This window comes from Sitodiplosis mosellana, unplaced genomic scaffold, assembly GCF_009176505.1.
Source record: "Sitodiplosis mosellana isolate CC-2019 unplaced genomic scaffold, AAFC_SMos_1.0 Smas_scaffold_6226, whole genome shotgun sequence".
Classification (NCBI taxonomy): Eukaryota; Metazoa; Arthropoda; class Insecta; order Diptera; family Cecidomyiidae; genus Sitodiplosis; species Sitodiplosis mosellana.
The window spans coordinates 5,936,355-5,960,793 of NW_022601467.1; the positions used below are offsets into that span (position 1 = coordinate 5,936,355).

The 24,439-nt window shown below is 34.7% G+C and overlaps 5 protein-coding genes across 21 annotated transcripts; 4 read left to right on the forward strand and 1 right to left on the reverse strand.

Annotated features, from left to right (window-relative positions):
* The first annotated feature begins 15 nt into the window (after positions 1-15).
* Positions 16-8,717, forward strand: LOC129578882 (uncharacterized). Of its 5 annotated transcripts, none has more exons than XM_055468112.1 (5): positions 16-2,059; positions 2,952-3,904; positions 4,092-4,434; positions 6,600-7,366; positions 7,795-8,717. In XM_055468112.1, exons 2-5 carry the CDS (start codon positions 3,758-3,760, stop codon positions 8,329-8,331), a joined length of 1,794 nt encoding a protein of 597 aa, XP_055324087.1. In that variant the 5' UTR covers positions 16-2,059; positions 2,952-3,757; the 3' UTR covers positions 8,332-8,717. The 5 variants fall into 5 exon arrangements, with proteins under 5 accessions (XP_055324087.1, XP_055324090.1, XP_055324091.1 ...); XM_055468115.1 differs by having other exon boundaries at positions 2,952-3,037; XM_055468116.1 differs by having other exon boundaries at positions 71-1,109; positions 2,952-3,037.
* A 182-nt stretch (positions 8,718-8,899) lies between these two features.
* Positions 8,900-12,507, forward strand: LOC129578883 (eukaryotic translation initiation factor 4B-like). Of its 10 annotated transcripts, none has more exons than XM_055468119.1 (6): positions 8,900-8,988; positions 9,787-10,884; positions 10,963-11,154; positions 11,302-11,407; positions 11,534-11,741; positions 11,874-12,507. In XM_055468119.1, exons 1-6 carry the CDS (start codon positions 8,976-8,978, stop codon positions 11,925-11,927), a joined length of 1,671 nt encoding a protein of 556 aa, XP_055324094.1. In that variant the 5' UTR covers positions 8,900-8,975; the 3' UTR covers positions 11,928-12,507. The 10 variants fall into 10 exon arrangements, with proteins under 10 accessions (XP_055324094.1, XP_055324098.1, XP_055324099.1 ...); XM_055468123.1 differs by having other exon boundaries at positions 11,543-11,741; XM_055468124.1 differs by having other exon boundaries at positions 10,963-11,130.
* Positions 12,508-13,225: 718 nt separating this feature from the next.
* On the reverse strand, positions 13,226-15,400 carry LOC129578888 (60S ribosomal protein L15). The gene is made up of 4 exons (XM_055468142.1): positions 15,284-15,400; positions 14,950-14,971; positions 13,935-14,263; positions 13,226-13,693 (listed from the first exon to the last, which is right to left on the reverse strand). The coding sequence occupies exons 3-4, from the start codon at positions 14,241-14,243 to the stop codon at positions 13,388-13,390; spliced, it is 615 nt and encodes a 204-aa protein (XP_055324117.1). The 5' UTR covers positions 14,244-14,263; positions 14,950-14,971; positions 15,284-15,400; the 3' UTR covers positions 13,226-13,387.
* A 327-nt stretch (positions 15,401-15,727) lies between these two features.
* LOC129578887 (ras-related protein rab7-like) lies at positions 15,728-20,194 on the forward strand. Of its 4 annotated transcripts, none has more exons than XM_055468137.1 (7): positions 15,728-16,085; positions 17,944-18,071; positions 18,173-18,237; positions 18,355-18,370; positions 18,449-18,651; positions 18,835-18,972; positions 19,067-20,194. In XM_055468137.1, the coding sequence occupies exons 2-7, from the start codon at positions 17,957-17,959 to the stop codon at positions 19,151-19,153; spliced, it is 624 nt and encodes a 207-aa protein (XP_055324112.1). In that variant the 5' UTR covers positions 15,728-16,085; positions 17,944-17,956; the 3' UTR covers positions 19,154-20,194. The 4 variants fall into 4 exon arrangements, with proteins under 4 accessions (XP_055324112.1, XP_055324116.1, XP_055324115.1 ...); XM_055468141.1 differs by lacking the exon at positions 15,728-16,085 and adding an exon at positions 16,129-16,339; XM_055468140.1 differs by lacking the exon at positions 15,728-16,085 and adding an exon at positions 16,404-16,588.
* Positions 20,195-22,894: 2,700 nt separating this feature from the next.
* On the forward strand, positions 22,895-24,188 carry LOC129578889 (ras-related protein rab7-like). Its single transcript, XM_055468143.1, has 6 exons — positions 22,895-23,190; positions 23,260-23,324; positions 23,438-23,453; positions 23,511-23,713; positions 23,809-23,946; positions 24,017-24,188. Exons 1-6 carry the CDS (start codon positions 23,076-23,078, stop codon positions 24,098-24,100), a joined length of 621 nt encoding a protein of 206 aa, XP_055324118.1. The 5' UTR covers positions 22,895-23,075; the 3' UTR covers positions 24,101-24,188.
* Positions 24,189-24,439: the final 251 nt, after the last annotated feature.

The following is a 24,439-nucleotide window of genomic DNA, read 5'->3' on the forward strand; positions in this document are numbered from 1 at the left end:
TTGAACAGGCACATACATGTTTGATGAAACCGTGTTTGTTATTGCATCAGCCAAAACAGCACAGCACATGACACAAGTGTTAGCCAGCTGTAGGACAGTCTTATACTAACAGCAAACCGAATCGTGTAATATCTTGAGTTCATTGAGCGAAATTGAAAATTAAATTTGAATTTGTGAATCAAAGTTGTAATATTTTTTTGGGCAAATTACATATATCTCAATCTCAATAATTAGAGAAGTAAATTGATAACATTGTATATCATTTATCCAGATTATTTCAAAATTCTGATAAGATTTAAATCAACGAATATTGTAACGGTTGTGTGCAGTTAAATCGTTTAGTGAAAACACACGAATATAAAAAATAATAATTTTCGAATTGCATTCGATTCAGATAATCATTATAAATGGCGAATTGGGAATATCCGTTCACTGAACACTGTTAATTCTATTTTAAGAGAATCTCATCTTAAATTTCATTGAAGTCTTGTATTGAAAAAAGGGTAAAAACTGAGAGCGCCCTATTACGAAATTGTGTAATTGTAACATTGACGTGTATTAAAAGCGTCGAAAAAAAAAACTTATCAAAACAGTAAATAAGAAAAATTGTGAGTTGAGCAAATAGTCTAGTGCTTCTTGAATCAAATAAGAAAACTAAAGTGATTGTCGATTTGAGTGACATCACAAACGCATACAATTGACGATTTAATCATAAACAATAAACAGACTTGTGGGATCAAGTGAAATTTCATCGAAAAACACTATGCAACATTGTGCAGAACCTATCATTTCCTATCCATCATCAATTCAGTCGGTTATTTGTGCGTGTGTTCAAGTTATTTTGTGGACTGTATCAATTTATTGTGCGATTATTTGTGATCGAATCGGTGACTTGATGTACTCATTTAAATTGCGATTGCTAAAGAAAAAGCATCAGATGTACGGACATTTGCATGGTGTTAATTTGAAAAGTGGTGTTTTTATGCGCAAACATTTGAATAATAAAAAGAACTTTCGTTGGCATTCGAATCATTTTGTTTGTGGTAATACGAGAACAACAACTACTGTACTGAGAAATATGTGGAACACCATGTCAGTCATGATGAGTGGTAAGTTTGATGGCATTCATCGAATGACCAAAATACTAGGCGAACATGTAACTTAACACGTACATTGGATAGAAAGTTTTATTTTTTGTTTGTTGGCTTTTGCTACTTGCTTCGGTGAGACGACGCGAAACAAAGAAAAACCAAAAATAGAGTTAAATCCAAATTGAAATGAAATTTTCGGATGGAACAGTGGTCTCGCTATTGAAAGCGACCAGTGAACAAGACAACAAATGAAACGGTTATATATCACACACAATCGATGTTCGGTGTGAAGCGGGGAGAACAAAACAATTTCTCGGAAAACGGATGATTCATCGCCAATAAAATCGGTACAAATACAACAATAAACACCGCACATCTGACCGAGACGTACAATAAACAAACGCTGAACACATGGAAAATGTGCGTTCTCAAATAGACAACACAATATACCATACACATGCATGACTATGTTGATACACGTAATCGCAAACTCGACTCGTGATTGGCTCAAAATGACGTGATGACGCTCGCGATTCGTTTCAACTGAATTGGAATGTGTTTTTGTGTACTTGTTGAACCATCTGTGTGCGCATGTATTTTTATGTGCTGTGCTGAGCCAAAGCGGTGAATGTGCTAGGTCGTGTGCCGAAAAGTTACAACACAAAATCATTCGTTTGAGTTATAAATTCATTGTTGAATTGAACAGTTGTGCTCGTAAAAGCAAGCTGCAAACTAAATAAAATTTCAATAATATCAAAGTGTTCACACCGAGAAAGTGAAAATCACTTGCAGACGAAAATAAGAAACACTCGAGAAGAGTACATTTCACGCGAATACGGGTGTTGTCAATCGTAATTTCATCACCGAGCTATATATTGTGTGTGTGCTACATATTCCTTGGAGCGCTAATTGAATCGCGGCTTTTTGTGTGCGATTTAGTTTTTTCGTGCTATTACCAAGCGATCAAAGTACGTAAGCATTAAAATTCTTCAGAAGTTCTCTATTTGTGTCTTCTTAAATTCTATTCACTCAGTGTTTTTTTGTTGTTGTTGTACATATACAAAAAAAATTTCTTCATTCGAATTTTTCGCTGAAAAAGAAAAACGATTAAAGAATTCACCGAAAAATTCATGTTTTCGATTTGATTTTGTTCTAATGCGTTAATTTGTGTCGAATTTTATGGGAATCACGTTTTAATTGCAGTGTTTAATACATTGTTTGGCCGAAAAAAATGAATTTCACAACGAATCACGTGAATTTCACAACGAATCCCCCTACTTCAGTTATTCACATACACACACACACACACACACACTCGCATCGCTAAATCTGTGTAGTCATGCTGACTATAGTGAATTCTTCTATCCATCTATTGTTCGCGTTTTTTCTTTCTTTTTTTCTTCTGGTGTGTGTGTATGTGTTGGCGCTGTACTTGTACGTTTGTAGGGTATTCGAAGCAGAACATTTGCCAAAGAGGAGAAAAATCGTATAAACATGTTATGACATGAATTTGCCTGTAAAATCGCTTCGGTGAAACGGCGCTTCTTGGAAAAACCTCGTTTTGAACAACGAGCCAAGAAAAACAGATAATTTCAGAATCTTCAACGAATTGAAATAGCGTTCCGGTTTATCATATTGATACAGCGGCATTTGGACTGAAATCAAATAACACATTTTGTTCATAGTCACATTTTTTTGCGACGACATCAGCAAAAAATTCGTATCTCTCCGAATAGATTACCGTCAAAAAATTCGAATCGAACAATCAGAACGAATAAATTTAGTTAGTGTATAATCATTTGAAATGACGACAATTTTTTTCTCTCACTGATTTTGTGTTTTGTGTGTTTGTTTTTACAGGTTGAGGCAACGGTGCCCGACTTCTTATTTTTTGCGAGCTTTTTAAAGCTTTAAAAATTACCTACGAACTAAACGGAGAATTATATGTAAGTATCCGTAGTTTTTAAGCAGAAAAACTTGTGTGTGGGTTAATTAAAATCCGTAAAAAAAAGAGAGAAATCGAACCGACAGTTGTATCTTATGTTCAATTGTCCACTTTGTGGCAAAACCATCTCTGCCCATCGAATCGATGCCATTCTTTAGAATATACAAATTAATCATCAACTCAAATCTAATCAAATCAAATCTAATCAACTCAAATCTAATGAAACCCATTTTTTTCCAACATCTTTTTTTTCTGAATCAACCAATTATCTATTTCCAGCATAATTATTTTCTCTCTATTTTTTCGTATTTGAATGAGAACTCAGAATTGATTCCATTCTATCGATAGTTTTGCCCCGAACTGAATGAACTTGAACAAAAACGATTTTTTTTTGTTTGCAATCAAACACTTTGAAATATATGTGAAAATTAAGAACATTTAGTTCTTCTGCTGAATACAAGACAGTGTGTTTTTTTTTTCAATTCAAATAAATCAATAGACAATCATTTTTTGTGTCAGTGTTTTTCAAAAATCAATAAAAAAAACAATAACCGAAACTTTGCTGCTGTTCATCTTCCACGGAAGAGGGAAAATGGCAAATTCAAAAAAAAAATAGACAGAAAAAGAGACGAACGTTTGCATTAACAAAAGAAAACGGAGTAGAAAAAAATATTTTTTCCGAGAGCAGATATTTGGAAAACACTTGCATGTGTATCCTGAAATGAGAATTTGGAAAACGATAACCACCATCAACAGCATTCAATTTGATTGTCTCTGTGTGATTAGAACTTTGCCAGCGACCACAAATAGTTTGACTTACAAAACAAAAGAAATTGTTAGAAATTGTATAGAAATGATTTTCATAACGGTAAATTTTTAGAGTACTAAAAAAACAAACAAAACACCTCAGCATAAGTTAGCTATAGCTAGGTTATCGTTATTTTAAGCATCCCAATCAGTTGAATGTTTTATGTTTCATTGTCAAGAAAATGCTAATTCCATCATATTTTCTTTCTTTCGATTTTGTTTATTTTTGTGCATTGGCAAATAAACAGTCCCGTTCAAAATGTTTGCCACCAACGGAGCCATCCCAACCTCATGGGCTATTAGTCAACTTTTCGCTAACAAATACGAGCAACTATCGCTATCAAAACGAAGAACAAACGTTTATTCAAACGCCAGCAACGAATATTGGATTGTATCAAACACAAAATTGGATAAGAACCGATCGCCTTCTTTCGGAAGCAAATTCAGTGAGTTTACCGCCGCCAACAACAACAACAACACCAGCATCATACACAATGACGAAAACGATGGACTCGTTTTTGGATGCACACAACAATACTGCGATCCAAAACAGTATGATTGGGTTTGATGAGTTAATGACACCAATAATCGGTAAGTGAAATCTCACAGAAAAACAAATTTGCCTTCTTATGATGGGTATTCCCCCAGAATTGAACTGAAAAATAAACACATCGAAATCCTCTGCATATTTTATTTCACATTGCCAAACAAGAGATTCATTATCATCATCGAAATGCAAATCATCAAAATAAAGGTTAAATGTTTCAATTTGAATCGATGGATTTCGACGAAAATATAGATTAAATTATCATTTTCGCGCGAAAGAAATATTTGTTGTATTGCGTTAGGGCCTATTCACTGTTGAAAACATGAATCGACATGAAATATCAATCTATTGCTATGATTCAGATATGTATGTAGCTACATTGTTGGTTCCCCGTCACTCTAAAAAAAAATTGGTCTATGTATCGTGTAAGCAAAACAAAGACAACTATATGTTACAGGTTGCTCACGCTTACGCACAGTTGCACACACATGTGCCGTCGAGTGTGTCGAACGCGACACCAACACATGCACACCGTTTCGCTTTATATACATCTTCGCTCGCAGAGAGAGCGTATTCTTGTGTTGACCGTGCGCGAGTTAAGACGTATCTCGTCAGCCAACAATTCAACGGTATTTTCAGAACTAACACACCACACAAAGGGCATACAAACGCTAACTCAAGAAAACAAAACATTGGAATTCCACCAACAAATGATCTACAAATGACGTTGAGCAGCGGGTGGAACCAAACAACGGCCGAAAAAGGTCTTTTTTCAACAAATATGTTTTTTCTCTAATCTTTTTTTTTGTTTTGATTCACAAAATCGGATTTGATTTGTTATTTCCCGCAAATCAGATCACGATTTTGTTTTTTCGATTCTTTTAAAAGAATCACTAACATTTTTTGGCGTTTCGTTCAGCTAGTTTATATGATGCATGATAACTATATAAGTTATGATAGAAACAAATTTTATTTTGATTATATCAATAGGAATCTATGCAATTTATATGAATTTTCAGATATATTTTTTTTGGTGCCCTTATGACTTTAAAACAAAAACAATGAAGTATTGTAAACAAAAGAAAATGACCCGTTTGTTTTGTTAGCATCGTTGCCCAAACACAAACTTTTTGAAAGTAACAAAACACTTGCCACCGATGAATACATCAATGATGATGACTCATTCAACGCTTCCAATGAAATGATTATATTGCCTCAGAAAATCAAACCAAACAATCAAAACCATTTAAACAATCCAAAAATAACTTGGATTTGTTTTTTTCGTCAAAAACTTTAATTTTTTATAGTCTGTTTTAAAGATAGTTAAAGTAAAATTAGTAATTACGCTAATTATTAAATTACTTTAATTAAGATATGCCTAAGATGATCCCTCGATGCATTGTATACGATTGAAAACGTTTCTATAACGTATTCAAATCCTTTCCAATGTGAAACAAAAACGAAAAACAAACAATGAAAAAAGACAGATTTTTTTTTTCGTTCGCATTTATGACTGCATGGCTTTCCTGTTCGAAAGCTATTGAACATGCAACGATAACATTGACTTAATTAACTCAACGTGCTCGTGCATATCGAGCACCAGATAAAATTAAATCACACATTGATAAATACCGAGTCGGTAGTGAATCATTTTTTTTTATATTGAAACAAACAAGAAATTACGTTGTCACAAGAGCGAACGAAAAAAAATGGCTGGTAACCTTTGGCCTTTTAAGCGCCTATGCATTTGAATAAACAAAAAATCGACTTTTTTGTATCAAATTCATTGTTTAATGGAATTTAATCGCTGAAAAATCAGTTTGACACGCATGTTTTACGTCAATTATGTGAAAAAAAGATCTCTAGCGCCGATATGATGAATCGCAGGTATTTCACAATATGATGTAATTATTGTGAAATTCAATAAAAAAAATGTATTACGATGATTTTCGCTATCACCACTCATCGTCCTTCCTCTAAAAGTAGTGCGATAAGAAATTTTATCAACTTTTCAAAGATTTCAAACGTTAATTTTTTTCGATTTTTCTTTGAAATTTCCATTTTGTATGCCTGAAATGATCTCTTGGAAAAGCAATGTACCAAAAATCTTCTTTATGCCTAATATGATGTTTTTTTTTTCTTGACTTTTTGGAAATTCTCACGGCATATCTAATGTTTTGTGCGTTTTATTTTCTTTCATTTTTCTCAGACCCAGAACTTGGTATGAAGGACCACATAAGTACATGGATTGACTCTTCACATGATCACTTAAACATAAGTAAAGACGATGATTTCGCGTTCGATGAGTCGGCAATTGCATTGCCGACCATTTTTAATTCACCACCAAATTCAGTTCAATCATTTTCATCGAACGACGACGCCGATTGTTCAGCCAACATTTTCCTAAATAATTCCGACGATATGATCGAAACAGAGAAATCATTTGATTTTGTCGATGAACGATTACAACAACCAATGAAAAATTCTCAAGACTATTTATATGCGGGCCCAATGGCTTTCCATCGTGAAATTGAAACGCTTGCCTACGAACAAAACTATAACTCAACGAGTAATGGTTACTTTGATGATAACGAAGACGATATGATTATGGAGGAAGTAACGCCAATTGTGGGAAACGATTTGATGTTCAGCGAACGTCAAATACCCCAAATGGCAATCAAAGATGAAATTAGGAACAATGATACGTATGATATAAACATGAATGAGAAACCAGTGCACAAAGCGCGAGCAAATTTATTGGCCAGAAGAACATTGAATCAACCACAAATACACCTTAAAATTAAGATGGGTACAGTCTTACCGAATGGCAACAATAACTATATCATTGAGGAACCAGTCCCAATTAACAACACTACAACACCGGCGGTCATCTCCACGCCGCAACTTATTAACGAAATCTTGGAGAAGGAATGCGAGGGAAAATTTGACTTAATTAATTTCATCGATGCAGACAATGTAAGTAAAAAATGCATTGCATTACATCATTTCGTTTGTCTATTTATTTTGTGTCCGGACGCATGAAAGCACAATGGAATAGTTGGAATCTTCCTTTCCGCTAAGTGTAGTGTCATTCATGAATTTCACAATATGATTACCGTATTGCTACATGTTCGGACATGAATCAGTGAGAGTGAAGTAGCGTAACATAAATGTTCACATCGTCGGGCGTTCAGTTCATTCTTCGGTTGTATTCAGACAAGACAACACATACAAATGGTTCTAGCAGTTGTTGTGCGCCGCGATCTATTCAAATTTGTAAATAATTTTTGAGCTTTTTTTTCAAATTTAACTTTTGTGTTCAATTTCACGATTCCTTTTCAACGAATTTTAGCAAATATTTTTTTTCGTGTTTTTATTCCATTTTTTTTCTTCATCTATTGCAGGAAATTCCACAAACCGTCGAGATGGTTGAGATAAATACTTCCAAAGAAAATGTCGAGGAACAAGTTTCAATAGCAAAAATTGAACAGATTTTGCCGACTCCAGTTGCATCACCACAGAATAAACACCACACCGAATGCAACGATGAAGTGGATGACGAAATTGAAACCAAACCGACACCAATACCAGTTCGAGCCGTACGTGCAACAAAACGACGTGCAGCCACACGTACCCTCGATTTTTCGGAAGTTCAACCAAAACGTTCACGTGGACGACCACCAAAAACCGAGCCAACCATTCTGTCACCATCAGAAATCAAGCGACTTAGCTCAGCCGATCTCAAGTACTACCAGATGCGCATCAAGAACAATGAAGCATCACGTCGCTCGCGTCTTAATCGTAAAGGCAAAGAAGAGGCCCTCTTCGATGAACACCAAGAACTCGAAGAACGAAATACACAATTGACCATCCAGGACCTTGAAATAGACAGACAGATTCAAAAATGGACGAAGCGTGTCATGAAATTGGCTGTAGTTTAAGTTCACCATCGCATCGATGTATTCATTAAGCCTACCGTATTCCGAGATCATAAGAATATTTAAGAACTTCCATTTAAGTGACAAAACAAAACAAAAATATAATCAATAAAATGAATTAATAATTATTTCTCTAAATTATATTTCACAATATTTTGATAAAATTGGCTAAGAATAAACATTTTCATTGATCCTTCCGTTTTTTTTTCTATTAATCCATAAAAGATATTCATAAAATATTAAAACGAACAAATGAAAAAAAAACTTTGATTGTTAAAGTAGATTTTTAGTTATTAATTGGCAATTTAACCCATAACATTTAAGTTTTCACAATACACACAAAAAATAAGTTCAATAAAGTAGATTGTAAAAACACCAAAAAAACAAAATCCAACTGCTGTTTTTATTGTTTGATTTTAATTCGCCGTTCTTTCGTTCGTTCGTACTTGGAATGCAATCGGAAATTGGAAAACGGTTCAACGGCGGATCTCCCGCCTCTCGCGACGAGTAAGTATGCGAATGGGAAAGGGAAAAAACCCCACAAATGTTCGCCGCACTGTGTCTCGGGCGAGTTCACGTGCCCACAAATGACTAATGCGAAATGACTACATTTTGACGTTTAACAGTTGGTATTTTACTTCTTCAATATGGCGATGTCAGGTTAGTTATCAAGAAAATTGGTTTCAATTCATTTAATTTATTTTAATTTCGTGAATTTCTGTTTACATTCATTGTGTTTCACATAAATTGTCAATAAAATTAACGTAGCATCAATGGATAAAGGTAGAATTTGGATCGATTTGCTGTGAAAATGGAACTTTTGCTTGCAAAAGTGTTCCGGACAATTATTTCATTTTTGGTTCATTCGCTCGTTCGCTCTCTCCTTCTCTCTCACTCTCACACACCGTGTGTATAAACCACATTAGCTGCGTTTTGTCACGCAGCATATCACCAATGTACCGCGTGGCTGAATTCATTTAATGTGGCTTACGGGACAAAAAACATGAAATGCATTCCAATCAAATGCCGTATGAATCAAAAACTACAACCATGGCTCGTCTCAATCCGATCAATATGCCGAATTTATGCATAAATGGTAACAATGAACCGATTTTCGGTTTGTCTCGATTTCAGTGAATTTGAGTCAACAAATTTTGTGAGGTTACAACACCGATTTATAATATCCGACCGAGAGCATTTCCACACGATTGAAATCACGATTTCTGAAGGACTTTCGACTCATTTTCTATGTCCCATTAACACACACATTAACTGAATCATCGTTGCTCAACTGTTTCGTCTCTCATTTAATTGTATTTCGTCATGAATTGTTTGTGTCTCATGTTGTTTGTGTATCGATGAATTTCCGCCCCAGAATGAATCAACCAGTCAATCTAAATGAAAAGCACATTTTCTGATTTCTCTTTCGTTTCTTTTCTCCCGCTCTCTGTGTTGCAGGCAAGAAAGGAAAAAAGGCAAAGGGAAAGACCCTAAATTTGCAAGATTTTTTAAGTGAAAATGGTGGCGCCGCATCCGGTTCATCGCTAGTGACCAAGAGTTTATCATGGGCTAATGAATGTGAAGATGATGATTATGCACCACCAAAAATCATAACTTATTCCATACCGACTGCACCGCGTTCGCAACGAGTACTAGATGACAGTACAATTCCACAAAATCCCCCATTTTTGGCCCACATTTCGAATTTGTCGTATGACCTGAACGAGAATGATATACAGGAATATTTTGAAAGTGTAACGAATTACGAGGTGGTCTCAGTGCGGCTGCCACGTGAAGATGGTGACACTGGCCGAATGCGAGGCTTTGGCTACATTGAATTTTCCGAACGTGAGGGATTGATTGAGGCGGTCAGTCAACCGGATTTGCAATTACGAAATCGCAAGATTCGTATCGATGTGTCAAATGAACAAGAAAAACAACGAGGTAACCGGGGACGATACGATAATTTCGGTTCGTCATCGGAAAATCGGGACACCAATTGGCGTGGTCGTAACCAGGACAATGGTCAGGATGCAGGACGTCGCAGAGAAGTTAGTGGTGTTGAAAATGGTGGCAATTGGCGTTCAGATAGACCAAAAATGGATTCACCGCCACCGATGCGTCGTGGTGACCGTGGTGATCGTGGTGACCGTGGTGACCGTGGAGATCGATACGGCGGTGGACGCCGAATTGATCGTAACGAAGACCGACCATTGGCCGAAGAAAGACCACGTTTGAAATTGCAACCGCGCACTTTGCCGTTGCCCGAATTCAATTTACAAATTGACGAACGCGATGCGGCGGAGGCAGAAAAGGAAAAGGAACAACGAGAACGACCAAAACCAACCCCGGTTCCATCAGCGGCAATTTTCGGCAGCGCCAAACCAGTCGATACGGCCGCCAAAGATCGTGAGATCGAAGAGCGATTGGAACGGGAGCGTGTTGAACGTGTAGAGAGAGAAAAGCGCGAACAACAAGAAAAACGGGAAGCAGAAGAATCTGCCGTTGATGAAGAAGAGGCTGCTGCCACTGAAACCGCCACTGCTGCCAAACAAAGTAGACTCACACACTTTCATCCATTTATATTTGTTCAATCGCTAACGCCAACTCCTTTTTTTCTTTAAATATTCCTAGCAGATGATGAAAACCCTGAAGAGGAAGAGGGTAACGAGGCGGAGGGAAATGAGGAAAAGAAACCAGAAGAAAAACCAGAAATCATAAGTTGGCGCACTAGAAAACCGGAAGATGATGCTGCAGCACAAAGACCACCGTCACCTGCTCGCAAGAGATACAGCCCAGATCGTAATAATAGAAGAAGGCCAAATGGTTGGTTTTTTGACATTTTGCATTGGTTCTTGCCGGTCGATTGCTGGCATACCCGAAGTCGAAAGTCGAAGAAATGGTCAAATGGTCGAAGATTCAATACGAAAAAAACTAATGTCATCCCTTCATTCTTCTTTTCCATTTTCACAGATGACCGAGATCGACGCAACAACCGGGACAGGGGCGACAGAGATAACAGAAGTAATAATTATAATCGCGATAACAAGCGGGACTACAATCGTGATTACCATCAAAGGTATGTGCCATTTCACTCTCTCTCTCTCTCTCATCAAAATAGCGCGTTGTGTCACTCCAAAAACGTGACGAAAGTCAACTTGAATCAACGGCGAAATTAACATGGTTGGAATTTTGCGCATTTCAGAAGTGACAGAAATGACAGAAATGACAGAAACGATAGAAATGATAGAAATCAATCGAGAAATCAGCCAAGAAATTATAATAACCGAGGGCCACCACAACCACGCGATGACCGAGATAATCGAGAGAACCGAGACAAGCCAAGACGTTCGTCGAACTCAGGAGATGATGTTGAAAATCGAATGCCCAAATTGAAACCAGACGTGAAACCTGTAAGTTAAATCTGTTCTAACCACACACGATACCATGCCATCTCTCACTGTATCTATTTTGATTTCAATATCATCATCACTAACATCAATTTTATCTCCCATTTTTTTTTGTCTCTCTTTTCCATTCTACAGAAATTGCAAATGTCAAATGCATATGAAATCTTCAACGACGAAACATCTGAATAAGAAGGCGGTGCTCACTATAATTCATACAATTTACACAGCATTAAAGAGCATCAACAACATTTAAACAAATTATAATTTACTAAATGAACAAGGGATAAAGAAAATTATTAATAATAAATGAAAATGAAGACAAAAACAACACAACAAAACATCCGTACCGCATTAAGATGAAGAAGAAGAAAGAGAAAAAATAAAAATAAAAATAAAGCATGAGAGAGAGAAAAAAAAACAGTAAAAGAAAAACTAGCTACATACGAAAGAAAAACAATCGATATCTTTCTATCTGCTCAATTTGGAGCTGCAATACAGAAAAAAAAACAAACAAACAAAATATGAAGAGAATATTTCAAAAAGAATAATTCACATTTAAAAACAAACGCTAAAACTAAAAACGAAAAGTGAATATTTCCGTAAAAATTGAATACATCGTTAGATGGTCTTTTGTGTCTTTTTTGAGTTGATTGTGCGTAGTTAAATGTGGATTTTAATTGTCGAAATATAAACATTTGTAAGCAACTTTTAATTTATCATTCAAATATTCAGATATAATAAAATCAAACGAAGTTAAAAAAAAAATAAATCAACTACAATTGTGTCAACTCATTGAGGGGGATCGTGGAGGGAAGGAAAAGGTGCTTATAGAAAAAGAACGTTTGAAAATTGAATGAATGCACCATGGGTGTTTTTTGTTTTTATTGCATATGACTTGGACTTTCTTCCATTGAGAGAAAGCAAGTAAGAAAGTAAAAAAGAGAGGGATACGCATAGAGAAAGATTTCAGATTAAAAAAAACATTTTATTTACAAAATATTGCAAAAAATGTCAAAGTCATCTATTTTTGTGTTATTTGCTGCACCTTCTCGCATATTTTGACAGCTGAAATATCATTCGCTTTCGCCGAAATGCTAAAATAACCGTTTAACCCAAGTAAATTGAACAAAAATTACTACACCGATATCGCGGCAGTTCATTCATGGCGAAACACACTCACATTTTGCTTTATTCTTAGTCATTGTTTTTACACTCATGAAACATAAAGGCTGATTTAATGAAGATTCGATACCTGTTGAATGGGGATTTGCCTAGTGGGTTTGTCCACCCATTTGCTATTGATAGCTGATAACATTTAGACAAGTGAAAAAAAAGAACAAATCAAAATAGCACACATTCATAAAGAACTTGACTTGCTTCGAATTATTTTATAAGTCTTTTCCACATTGTGTACAATTTTTTTTTTGAAGAAAATTTTGAAAGAAATGAAATAAAATAAAATCAATTCAAAATAAATAAATAAAAATAAAACATCGTTCGTTTTTTGTTTGTATAACTTCATTTTTAGAAAATTTTTATTTTTCCCTTAAAAAATCAGGATTCGACGATAAAATTCAAGTACACAGATTGTGTACGCCAGAAAGATGCCATCAAATATGATTTTAGTGTGGTGACCGTACACGATTAACTTAACGCTTTCTACGCAAGTGGAGGCGGTTTCGGCGGCGCCATGCAGCACGACGTGAACCACCAATGGTTTGGGTGTAACGATATCCTTTGCCAAGACCACGTGAGCTCTTGCCGGCCGATGTAAGACCACGCAATTCACGATGTTTCTGGACAGCTTTGCAGATCCAGTTGATCTTTGGATCACGACGGATTGCGTTGTGGGCTGGATCAACGAGGATCACTTCGAAGTATTTGTATGACGAATCTTGGGCAACCCAGTATGAGTTCAACACTCTCAAACCGCCGAAACGACGACCGACACGTTCCTAATTGAATGAAAAGATAAGAAAAAAGAAACGAGGGGGGCACATGTTAGTTTTGTATACAAAAAAGCACATGGGATGGCACATTTCAATAGGATAAAAAAAAATTGAGTAGCTAGATAGAATCAGACATCTAAGAAAGGCAAAAGTTAATTCTTCAATGTAAAACTCAGGGTTAAACTGTTTATCATCATCAAAACTAGCGCAACATTTTGTAGAATCGAATGTGATAGTTGATGCTTACCTCAGCAACGGATTGCAAGCAACGGTATGGTTTCAATTCGTTGATACCATGGCTCTTTGGTTTGCCATATGTGCATCCTTTTGGTACTGGACGCTTGCGACCACCACGACGGACACGGATGCGGTAGATGACGAAGCCTTGCTTGGCCTTGAATCCCAAACGGCGAGCTTTGTCTGGACGAGATGGACGTGGTGAACGTACCAATTTCGTCAACTGACGGTATTGCCACACACGGATACGCAACAAGTAACGCAATACATCGGATTGTTTCTTCCGATACAATTCTTGAATGTAACGATAGGCTCCCATGGTTGGTGGTTATTCTAGACCTAGCAACGAAATCAAAAAAAAATTTTTTGATCAGAAGTCACATCATTGTCTATCGATAACCAGAAAATTGTATTGACGTTTCCACATTCACATTATTTTTCATCTTCTTCTTCGCTTCAGCTTCATGCGTTCGCGTGAGAGCACACAATTTCCGAACACAAATCATTTCCTTTTCTTTTTCTATTACACCTGTTATGGAATAAGTTTAACGACAATGTTTTCAATGTTTTTCTGTCTACTCGTGTGTATTAAATCGCATTGACAACAAATCCAAAACCAGATTATTTCGAGAACAGTGAAAATGTTTTTGAATTTGGTTTCGATTTGTTTTTTTTTTTCGTTTGGAAATAATTGTGAAGTAGAAGTGTGTTTTGCATGTGCACACGGAGAGTGTAAATATTTTTCACCTCTTTTCGAAGTATTCAGACACAAAAGAGTAAAGTTTCTCCACATGGTATACAATTAAGTATGGTGCATGGTTGTTTATCATCATGTTTACCGCAAAAAGAGGATACTCCGACATATATTTCACTCTCCGTGTCGCACGTGCAAATGTGAACTCAGTGGATTTCGATTCAATCACATAAACCGATACGCTGTACAATTTGAGGTTAGAAACGCACAACGCGAACAACTTTTTTTTTCTTTTCGCATCATTTTTTTCGGTATAAAATAAGATTCTTACCTTTCCAGGGAGTTGAATTATCCTAAAACAAATAGAAAAAGAGATTTATCGTTAGCATTAAATAACAATTAAACACTTATTAAATTCACAAAATACAAAACAAATCACATGAACTATGTCACTCGTTGGGGCCGTGCTGGATTCAACACGGCAAATTATGGAAAAACTTTCAATCACCAAAAAATCACCGATTTTATATTTAACACACAAAACGATTCCATTGGAATGATTCGTTATAGTTTAAACTATCGATTGATGTGAAAATTTGCGGAAAATTCTATCGGATGATTGAAATTTTTTCAAATTATTTTGCGATCCACTTTGTAAAACATACCTTCTTACTACGGCGACAGGATAGGAAAGAAATGTTTGTGGTATTGCTGCTATGACGTTTACTTCATGCGTGCGACTAGTGAATGTCGTCGCGAATAGTGTTGCCACTGTTGAGCAGTCACAACAAAGAAATTTGAATTACAAATCAATTTTATCCAATCATTTAGTTTGAAACGAATGAAATCGGAATTATCCCTAAACAAGCTAATCACAAAATTCACCAGAAAAAATTCAAAAATTACGAAATTTTGTAATAAAAATGTACGGTTTTTCAAATGAAAGTAAACGATGATCGAAATTTCATCGCATGTAACACAAATAAAAGATGGTGAACTGCCATTTTGTATGTGTGTTGATGTAGAGGTCGCTGATATCGTTGTCGACAAAAACCAAGACTTTGTACGAGAGAGAGAAAGAGAGAGAGAGAAAAAAAGGAAAATAAGAAAATAAATAAACTACAACGTCAGTGAAAAGAGTCATAACTTTTTCGTGCTGTCTTTTCATTGTTTAATAAGGGGCGAAGTGTGGGAATAAAAGACGTGAAAAAAAAACCTATCGCTGTGCTATATAAATTGAACGAAACATTCTGAAATAAAACAGCGAACCAAAACAAACCACCCAAATATTTACTGAAATCATACGATTTTATCGACGATACAGAGAAAACGAAAAAAATCTAATTCAATTATTACAAAAACAAAAAAATTAAAACAAAAACAAACGTCGAAACGAAAAGCTGGAATAAAATTGGATAAAAAAAGAGAACAAAGTAGCATCCAAGTGAAACACAACTGTACGAATTGGTAAAGTTTTTCATTGCAAACGAAATCAAAACAATCCATTTCTAGTGGTTTTCAATGGTATTTGCGAAAGTATTCCATTCATAACATACACTCTATCGTCATTATTTTTTCAACAATCTGTATTAAGTGTGCTGTTGATTAAATATTCCGTCGAATATTTGCGTTATTTTATTTTCGTGCTGCTGTTGTTGTTGCTGTTGTTGCTGTTACTGTCTTTCACCAAAACAACGGAATCACAAAGGAAAAAAAGTGTTGTATGATTCATTGGGAAGCAAAGTATACGGTTTTCTTTGTTTAGTTACAGGCTTGATTCGTAGAGATTGCTTTATTTCTAATGTCAATTGCGAAAAGTGGCTATTGCTGAAATTAATCAAACAAAAAACAAAACAAAAAAATAGACGGAGCACTTGATAAGTTTGTCGAAGCTAGTTAATACGTATTTTGCGTTGTATCCGGGGTTCAAAGTTTTATTCAGTGCACATTTATTTACGGAAAATTTCTGTGTATGTTGTTAAATTTCATGCAATTTGCGATATGGTGCTGAATTCGATTTGAACGGGAATCGTTCATATTTGTTTTATGTTTAGATAAGCAAATTTTCTCTCTCATTCGTTTGCTTTGTAGAAGAAGGGCGTTTATTTGAAGGAAACAAAAAACTGTTGTTGAGCATATCATATGGAATTGTAGACACACACTCACACAACTTTAAATGACGATATTTTTTTTTTGTTTAAACTTCATTGCAAAGACGGAATAAAAAAAGATGACGAAAAACAAATCCTTCGTTGCCAATACGCAATTTGCATTCCACAATTAGATTTGTGCGCTCTGTGTGCTGTGAGACACATTTGTGTATTGTGTTTTCAATTTTTCAGTTGAAAAAGGGGCTTCAATTCTCCGTTTCGATCATTGTGCGCACAGAGAGAGAGAGAGAGAGAGCCAAATCGACGGCAACGACGACCAATTTCCATTGTACATTCAAGCGTCCGCACATTTTGTTGTTGAATAACATTGTGCTGAATAGCACTTATCTTCTTTATTCGACGTAATTTCTCCATGTGTACATGTCGGTTTTGATGCACGATTCATACGTGTCTCCTTCTTTGTGTGTGTGTCGTACTTTTACGTGTGATCATATGATATTTTGTGCTTCAGCATTATCCGTTGCTTCGCTTGTGTGACATTTTTTTTCTTGTTTAGTGGCAATTTTGTTTTCATGTAACATTTCTCGTGTGTTGCTGCTGTTGTCGTTGTGACTCGTGAACAGTGATTTGTTCATTAATCTCATTGTTGTCAACGCTATGTTTCTACATATAAATCAACTGAATATCACGTTTATTGTCTGATCTCCGGCAAAAGAAGAAGAACGAAATAATTTACCCAAATCCACATCGAAACGAATTTATTAGCTTTTAAAATTAAAATATTTTTTATCTTGTGTGATTTGATTAGCAACAGAAAATACGACTAGATAAATAGAAAGTAAGTTCGGAAGTTTACATTGAATGTAGTTACTCGCACTGCTTCACTTAAAATACACAGCGAAATAGAAGGAAAAAAAAAGAAAACGTCGTGCATACAAAGCCAATTATACATATAATCTACTCTGTTATTGAACGACATCAGTCATAATTGCAGCACAGTGCTTATCATATTATTTTTTTTTTTCCTTTTTCCAATTCACATCGCTATACGGGCGACTGATTAATTTTATGTATTAATAAATGTGAACCGAATTCGCTTCTCTTCCGAACGCAAACAACAATTTTATACTCATTACACAGTTCCGCCCATCAGCACATTTTCCCTTTAATTCAATTTGAATTTTGATGTAATTTGTGCGTTTTGTTCGTTACAGAATTTGAAAAAAAATGGCAAGCAGAAAGAAAGTTCTACTTAAGGTCATCATCCTTGGCGAAAGTGGTGTTGGCAAAACGTCGCTGATGAACCAATATGTGAACAAACGATTTTCGAATCAATACAAAGGTATGTACGTCGGTCGAATGTGCGAGATAAAAAAATGCGCTGGTTTTTTCCCGTTTGTTTTTTTTTTAAATAATGAAATATTGTTTTGCATCGTATTACAGCCACGATTGGAGCCGACTTTTTGACAAAGGAGGTAGTAGTTGACGATCGTGTTGTAACTATGCAGGTATGTGTCATCGATATTATGTTTTCGCGGAAACCACCATTCACTTCAATAATATCGGATATTTTTTATTATCTTTTCTGCCCATGTTTTCCACAACTACATTGTAACATTCCATAGATTTGGGATACTGCTGGTATGTATATTGTTAATCATTGTTTGCGTTTGAATTTATCTGCATATTTAAAGCATATCTTTTTCGGTTGACTTGTAGGTCAAGAACGATTTCAGTCTTTAGGTGTTGCATTTTATCGTGGAGCCGATTGTTGTGTACTTGTGTTTGATGTTACTGCACCGAATACGTTCAAGAATTTAGACTCATGGCGTGATGAATTCCTGATCCAGGCCAGTCCACGTGATCCGGAACACTTCCCATTCGTTGTGCTTGGCAACAAAGTAGACTTGGAGAATCGATCGGTAAGTAGATGGGCTTCGTTTAACTAGAAAACTCTATCATTTTCAAAAAAATAAAAATCACTTTTCATTGTTTCAACTTAAAAATGTTGAACAATACGAATTTGGACAAAATTTATTTGAATAAGAAAAAAAAAATTGGGGATTTTTTTCTGTGAGCAAATCGTTCAACACTTGTGCTTGTAGGTATCCACAAAACGGGCTCAACAATGGTGTCAATCGCAAAACGATATTCCCTACTTCGAAACATCGGCTAAAGAAGGTATCAATGTCGAACGTGCTTTCCAAACGATTGCCAAAAATGCATTAGCTCAAGAGAGTGAGGTGAGTATAACAATCAATCGCAATCTCTGCGAATCAACTAAATTCCTCATTTGAAAAAAAAGAAACTAATGAAAAAAAAACCAATTAATTTTAGGATGGTTTCAACGATTTTCCACCGGGAATCCAATTGGAGTCGAACCAAAACAATCGGCCCAGAAACTCTGATAACTGTCCATGCTAATAAATTTCTATAGCGGCAAAAGATCAAAAAGGAAATAACTACAAAATAAAAAAAAGAATAAAATAAATGAAAAAAAAAAATCAAGAATCAAAAAAAGGAAATAAAATGAAGGATATATGAATAAGTTAAAAGTCGCAGTGAATGCACGAAACATCCGGAACATATATGAATACAAGTGACGTCAACAACAACAACAACAACAACAACCACCATAACCACCTGATCACTACAGTAGTGCTGCAAATCCAATGTAATAAATCAAGAGAAATGAAAGAACACACACACACACACACACACAGAAAATGAAACAATTGTAAAGGATAATTATAGTAACCAACCAACTAAACAACCATTTAATCGTGTGAATTTCATACACTACACTTGGTTCATATATATAATTCACGACAGGCTAATGCAAATAGGACTCCTTTTTTTATTTCATACTTCTTTAAAATAAAACATTCAACAAATTAAATGATATAAATAAAAATGCGATCTAGAAAAAATTATATTGCGTATGAAAAAACAACAACAATCTTTTACCTTTAATGTCGATACAAAACAACGCATGGAATTTCATTCTTTTCCGTCATTCAGTTCGACCAAGAACCAAAAGCGACGATCGATTTACATGTCTCCATCGAAACAAACTCGGTTAACATTTAAATTTAAAAGATTTCTGCCTAACATTACTTTTCTCTCTCTATTTTGTTTTTGATTTCGATTTGATTTTCAGTCTTTTCTTTTATTCATTTTGTTTGTTTTGTGAAGAAAAATTCAGTTGAAAAATATTTCGTAAAATATTAAAAGAAGAAGATGAAGGATAACAAAAAAAAATTAATCTTTGAATCGTTAGTTATGATTACAATAAGATTTAATAAATGAATAAAATTATAAATAAAATAAATGAAAAAGAAAAGTCGAAACATAGATACAAAAAATAAAATGATGAACATACAGATATTTAGGGTGTGAAGTATGAATTGACATATTTGTAGGTGTATTAATATTAAATAAAGATTTTACATGTTATCAAGCAAATGCACGATGCGTTTTGATATGTGTTTATTTTGAGTGCAATTTTTTAATTCATTTTTTTTTTAATTTTACAATTGTGTTTTCGATTTGTTTGTCCATAGTGTTCGACAGAAGTAAGGTTGTTATTGCGCGATCGAACAGTAATTTTTTGTCACATACAACATTGCATCTACATAACTGAAAATATCACAATTTAGTTTTTCTTATTTCGTTATTTAGGCACAATTGAAGATCGACGGTAAAAGATACCATTATTAATTAGTGTCTATATGAACATATAGAAAAATACGGGAAAATATTTTCAATCATCGTTTGAACGAAAATGAAATTTTTTGAATAAAACAGAGTTTGTTATGCGAGGAAGTCCACCGTACTGAAGTAAAAGTTCCCACCACCATGATATTCATAACGAAAGTCATACATTTATCATCATTTATTGCGTTCAATTTTGTTGTTTTCGATGTGATTTATGGAATTTAAATTGCTCGATAAAAATGTTTACAACTAGCAAAGCTACTATGAGCCGACCGAAGCTTACAAACGTAAGAAAAATATTTTATAGAAAAAAAATCCCATATGGGATATTTGACGATTATTTTTTTCTGAAAATTGTATGAGTGAAAAACCATAAACCTTTTGAGTCATAAACAATTAATTAACCTACTGTACTTGATGCCAAATCTGTAGCCCTTTCTTGACAAATCTTTTGTTTTGCTTCAACGTACTTTCTCCATTTTAGTTCTCTATCACTTAGAATAGTAAATAAGCGTGAAAAAATGGTTAAAAGAGAAAAAGTGTCTTTAAAAATTATTGTTTTAGGTGATGATGGTGTTGGTAAAACTTCACTGTTGAAGCGGTATGTGAGAAAAGGATTTCGTAACAATTGTAATGGTACGTATTTCGAAGCATCGAAACTTAGCTGCATGTTTAACTATAACGAACACGGTTGATTTGTATCACATTTTAGCAACAATTGGAGTCGATTTGTTGACAAAAAAGGTGGTGGTTGACAACCATATCGTTACCTTGCAGGTAACTTTCAAAAGTCCTTCCATTCGACTAGCTTCCAAAAAATAGTTGACGTTTTTTTCGAATTCTTTTTTCAATTGCTGTGACAATTCATAGATTTGGGATACGGCTGGTATGTATTCGATTCTAAATTATCAATTTAGTTTTAAATCCAAAAAATCCACAGGGAAAGAATGTTTTCGATCGGCAGCCATTGGTTTTTCTCAAGAAGCGGATGCCTGTTCAAGGCCAACTTTTCGTTTTCGTCTTCAGAAATTCAAAAGGATTCAAGTTCAAATAAACGACTCAGAAATTATTTTAAATGTCTATCTTAGGGAAATCAACTATCCTGACTTCTACAACTGATGCAGAGTGGCAAAATACTGACTTTTTTTAAAGGATAAACAACAACGAGGCACATATACCAAAGCAAACTTTTCGATATAAATTGTATAAACAAAAGCCAAAATAAAATAGAATTCAATCGAAAAACACAGACTCATTCGACGGGATAGATGAAACGAACGACACAGTTTTACGCTCATGAATGGATGCTCCCTTTTTTTAAAAGTCAAGTTGAATTTGTCAAGTTTATTTGTTTGTTTCTGTTATTGTTTTGATGAAATTTTTTCATGTTTATATAATTGAAATGGTAAGCAGTATGTTTGGATTTTCTGAAGACATTTCATGTGGATAAATCCTCTTATCGTGCTTTAGAATTCACACACTAGCGATAAACATCGGTTCCGCTTATATTGTCACCGCATTTGGAAATTCACTGCGTTCCAAAATCATTAACTCAGGGCCCGGATCCCGAGCATTCTTTTGATTTTTTCTGTCTTGAGGTTTAAAAGTCATATACACAATACTAACCATTCCGAATTGGACAAGGGAAGATTTACGAGCACTCGCGCTCGCAAAACTCGCAAAAACTCGCAAAAAGGCGTAAAAAGATGAAGTAGATATTTTCTTCATTTTTCACCTTTTTTAAGCTATACATCAGTTTATAAAACTTGTCAGTCGATCAAAAATATGATTTTGAATAATTAAATTAATATGTAATAGGAAGCTCAATGAAAAATTGCATTTTATTGAGATTTGTTAAAAATTGTTCGAACTAGAAAACACTTCTTTGTTTTCGTGAATCGCCAACGATTTATTCTATTTGATTATGAAAAACAGTTGTTACCTTAATTCCCTTGAACGAATAAAATTGCATGCTCTCCCATTTTCATTTTGTTTTTTAATAATTGGATAAATGTAATGAACGACATTTTGACATTTTCTCTCTACTAAATAATCACATAGCACTTCGGAGAAATAACAGCAGTTTTTATCAACTTTAGATAGTCGTCACAACTCGAAAAGTATGCAAAAAGCATGGGTGTATTTGATAGTTCAAATCCGCTTCGTGGTATGGTGGCACATATTCAGTTAGTCGCAGCCAAAAATTTATTAATACTTTGCTAAAATTGAAATGAGTAAATTAATTTATTTGATTTGACTATTGTTGCTAGTGCCGTTTATTTAATAGTAGAATTATAAAAAATCTGCCAGCGTTTTGAGCAACTAATACTATCAATATTTCGTAGCAACTAATACACCCAAAAGAGTGCATCTCGATTTAAAATACACATAACGAATATTCTGATAAGTGTGAATAATTTTTGACTCATAAGAAAGAAATGAAAATTCGAAAAATAATTTAAAACAAAAATAAATGATTCACACAGAAATGATTCACACAGTTTTAGCTCGAGTTTATTATTTCATTCAGAATTTATTACAGTTTGAGCTGAAATCAGAATCACTGGAACAAGTGGTTGTTTCCATATTTTTGCTATTTTATCATTTTGACGTGTGAAGAATTTAAACAATGGCCAGCCGCAGAAAAATCCTGTTGAAGATCATCCTACTTGGTGATCCGAACGTTGGCAAAACGTCTCTAATGAATCGATATTTGAGTCAGAAGTTCTCGAATCAATATAAAGGTGGTTGCAAGTGGTTCTCTTTTTGAGTGGAAAATTTGAAGCAAGACTAACGTTTAATGTACATTTCAGCGACAATCGGTGTTGATTTCTTAACAAAGGAAGTAATGATTGACGATCGTGTCATTACTTTGCAGGTAAAAATCACATTGAGGACATTTTGATACACAGATTGACTTTAATTTTCATGAAAGTCTTTTTTTTTAATGTTTGCGTTTTTTATATTTCTCGTGTTCCGATTAATTACCAGGTTTGGGATACAGCTGGTATGTATTAAAATTTCTCAACTTCGGTTCAATTCAACTGACACAATAAATTCACAGGTCAAGAACGGTATCAGTCGCTGGGAACTGCATTCTATCGTGGAGCCGATTGCTGTTTGATGGTATTTGATGTAACGGATGCAAATAGCCTAAAAAATTTGGAAACATGGCGAGATATCTTCCTTGTGCAAGCCAATCCACCTGATGCGGATAGCTTCCCGTTCGTCATTGTTGGCAACAAAATTGACTTGGAAAATCGAGTGGTAATTAACATGTTTTAGATTCTTTGTAACAAGTCACAAAGTGAATAAGTTTATTTATCATCGAATCAAATGCAAATAATACGTTTTCCCCAAAGATATCTACGAGAAATGCCGAGAAATGGTGTCAAGAACACAACAATATTCCCTACTTTGAAACATCGGCTAAAGAAGGTGTCAATGTTCAACTTGCTTTCGAGACCATTGCTCAAAAAGCAATAGCGCAAATAAATGAGGTATGTATGTGCCTGTGTACGCAAATATAAATCAATAAAAAAACCAATTGTTCATCAATTTACATTTTAGAGTGATGTTCCAGACTTTGCGAGCTTGAGTTTGGAACCGGAACCAAAACGATCTTCTAGAAAACGAAAACGTTGTTCATGTTAATCACTTGGTGAATCAATAAAGTGGTATTTGAATAAACATATCTTAGTGCATATGATATATCCAGAAAAAATAAATGATTCTCCCGAAAATGTGTATAGTTTTATCGCAACTTTTGTTATTTGATTTGTAACAACAATTTATTTGTTTCATTATCTTTATTTGTGGCAACTATCCATTTTGCAAGAATGGCAATGAGTGGCATATGGATTATTTGCAGTTATAGATTTATTCAAACTCATTTTGATTGACTGCCTGCCTGTCTGATTGCTTAAATGGCTGAATGCAGAAATGTTATATGTTTCAAAGTTAGTTTTTCTTTTAATTCATTTTCGAATTCAA

What these genes read in the sequence shown, in the direction of transcription:
- LOC129578882 (XM_055468112.1), top strand. Translation starts at nt 3,758, where the DNA reads ATGAGAATTTGGAAAACGATAACCACCATCAACAGCATTCAATTTGAT. An exon ending in TAGAAATGATTTTCATAACG is followed by an intron (nt 3,905 to 4,091) that starts GTAAATTTTTAG and finishes GCAAATAAACAG; the next exon opens with TCCCGTTCAAAATGTTTGCC. An exon ending in GTTAATGACACCAATAATCG is followed by an intron (nt 4,435 to 6,599) that starts GTAAGTGAAATC and finishes CATTTTTCTCAG; the next exon opens with ACCCAGAACTTGGTATGAAG.
- LOC129578883 (XM_055468119.1), top strand. An exon ending in CGCCACTGCTGCCAAACAAA is followed by an intron (nt 10,885 to 10,962) that starts GTAGACTCACAC and finishes AAATATTCCTAG; the next exon opens with CAGATGATGAAAACCCTGAA. An exon ending in TAATAGAAGAAGGCCAAATG is followed by an intron (nt 11,155 to 11,301) that starts GTTGGTTTTTTG and finishes CCATTTTCACAG; the next exon opens with ATGACCGAGATCGACGCAAC.
- LOC129578888 (XM_055468142.1), bottom strand. Translation starts at nt 14,243, where the DNA reads ATGGGAGCCTATCGTTACATTCAAGAATTGTATCGGAAGAAACAATCC. An exon ending in GCTTGCAATCCGTTGCTGAG is followed by an intron (nt 13,694 to 13,934) that starts GTAAGCATCAAC and finishes TCATTCAATTAG; the next exon opens with GAACGTGTCGGTCGTCGTTT.
- LOC129578887 (XM_055468137.1), top strand. Translation starts at nt 17,957, where the DNA reads ATGGCAAGCAGAAAGAAAGTTCTACTTAAGGTCATCATCCTTGGCGAA. An exon ending in TAGACTTGGAGAATCGATCG is followed by an intron (nt 18,652 to 18,834) that starts GTAAGTAGATGG and finishes TTGTGCTTGTAG; the next exon opens with GTATCCACAAAACGGGCTCA. An exon ending in CATTAGCTCAAGAGAGTGAG is followed by an intron (nt 18,973 to 19,066) that starts GTGAGTATAACA and finishes AATTAATTTTAG; the next exon opens with GATGGTTTCAACGATTTTCC.
- LOC129578889 (XM_055468143.1), top strand. Translation starts at nt 23,076, where the DNA reads ATGGCCAGCCGCAGAAAAATCCTGTTGAAGATCATCCTACTTGGTGAT. An exon ending in GTTCTCGAATCAATATAAAG is followed by an intron (nt 23,191 to 23,259) that starts GTGGTTGCAAGT and finishes TGTACATTTCAG; the next exon opens with CGACAATCGGTGTTGATTTC. An exon ending in CAATAGCGCAAATAAATGAG is followed by an intron (nt 23,947 to 24,016) that starts GTATGTATGTGC and finishes TTTACATTTTAG; the next exon opens with AGTGATGTTCCAGACTTTGC.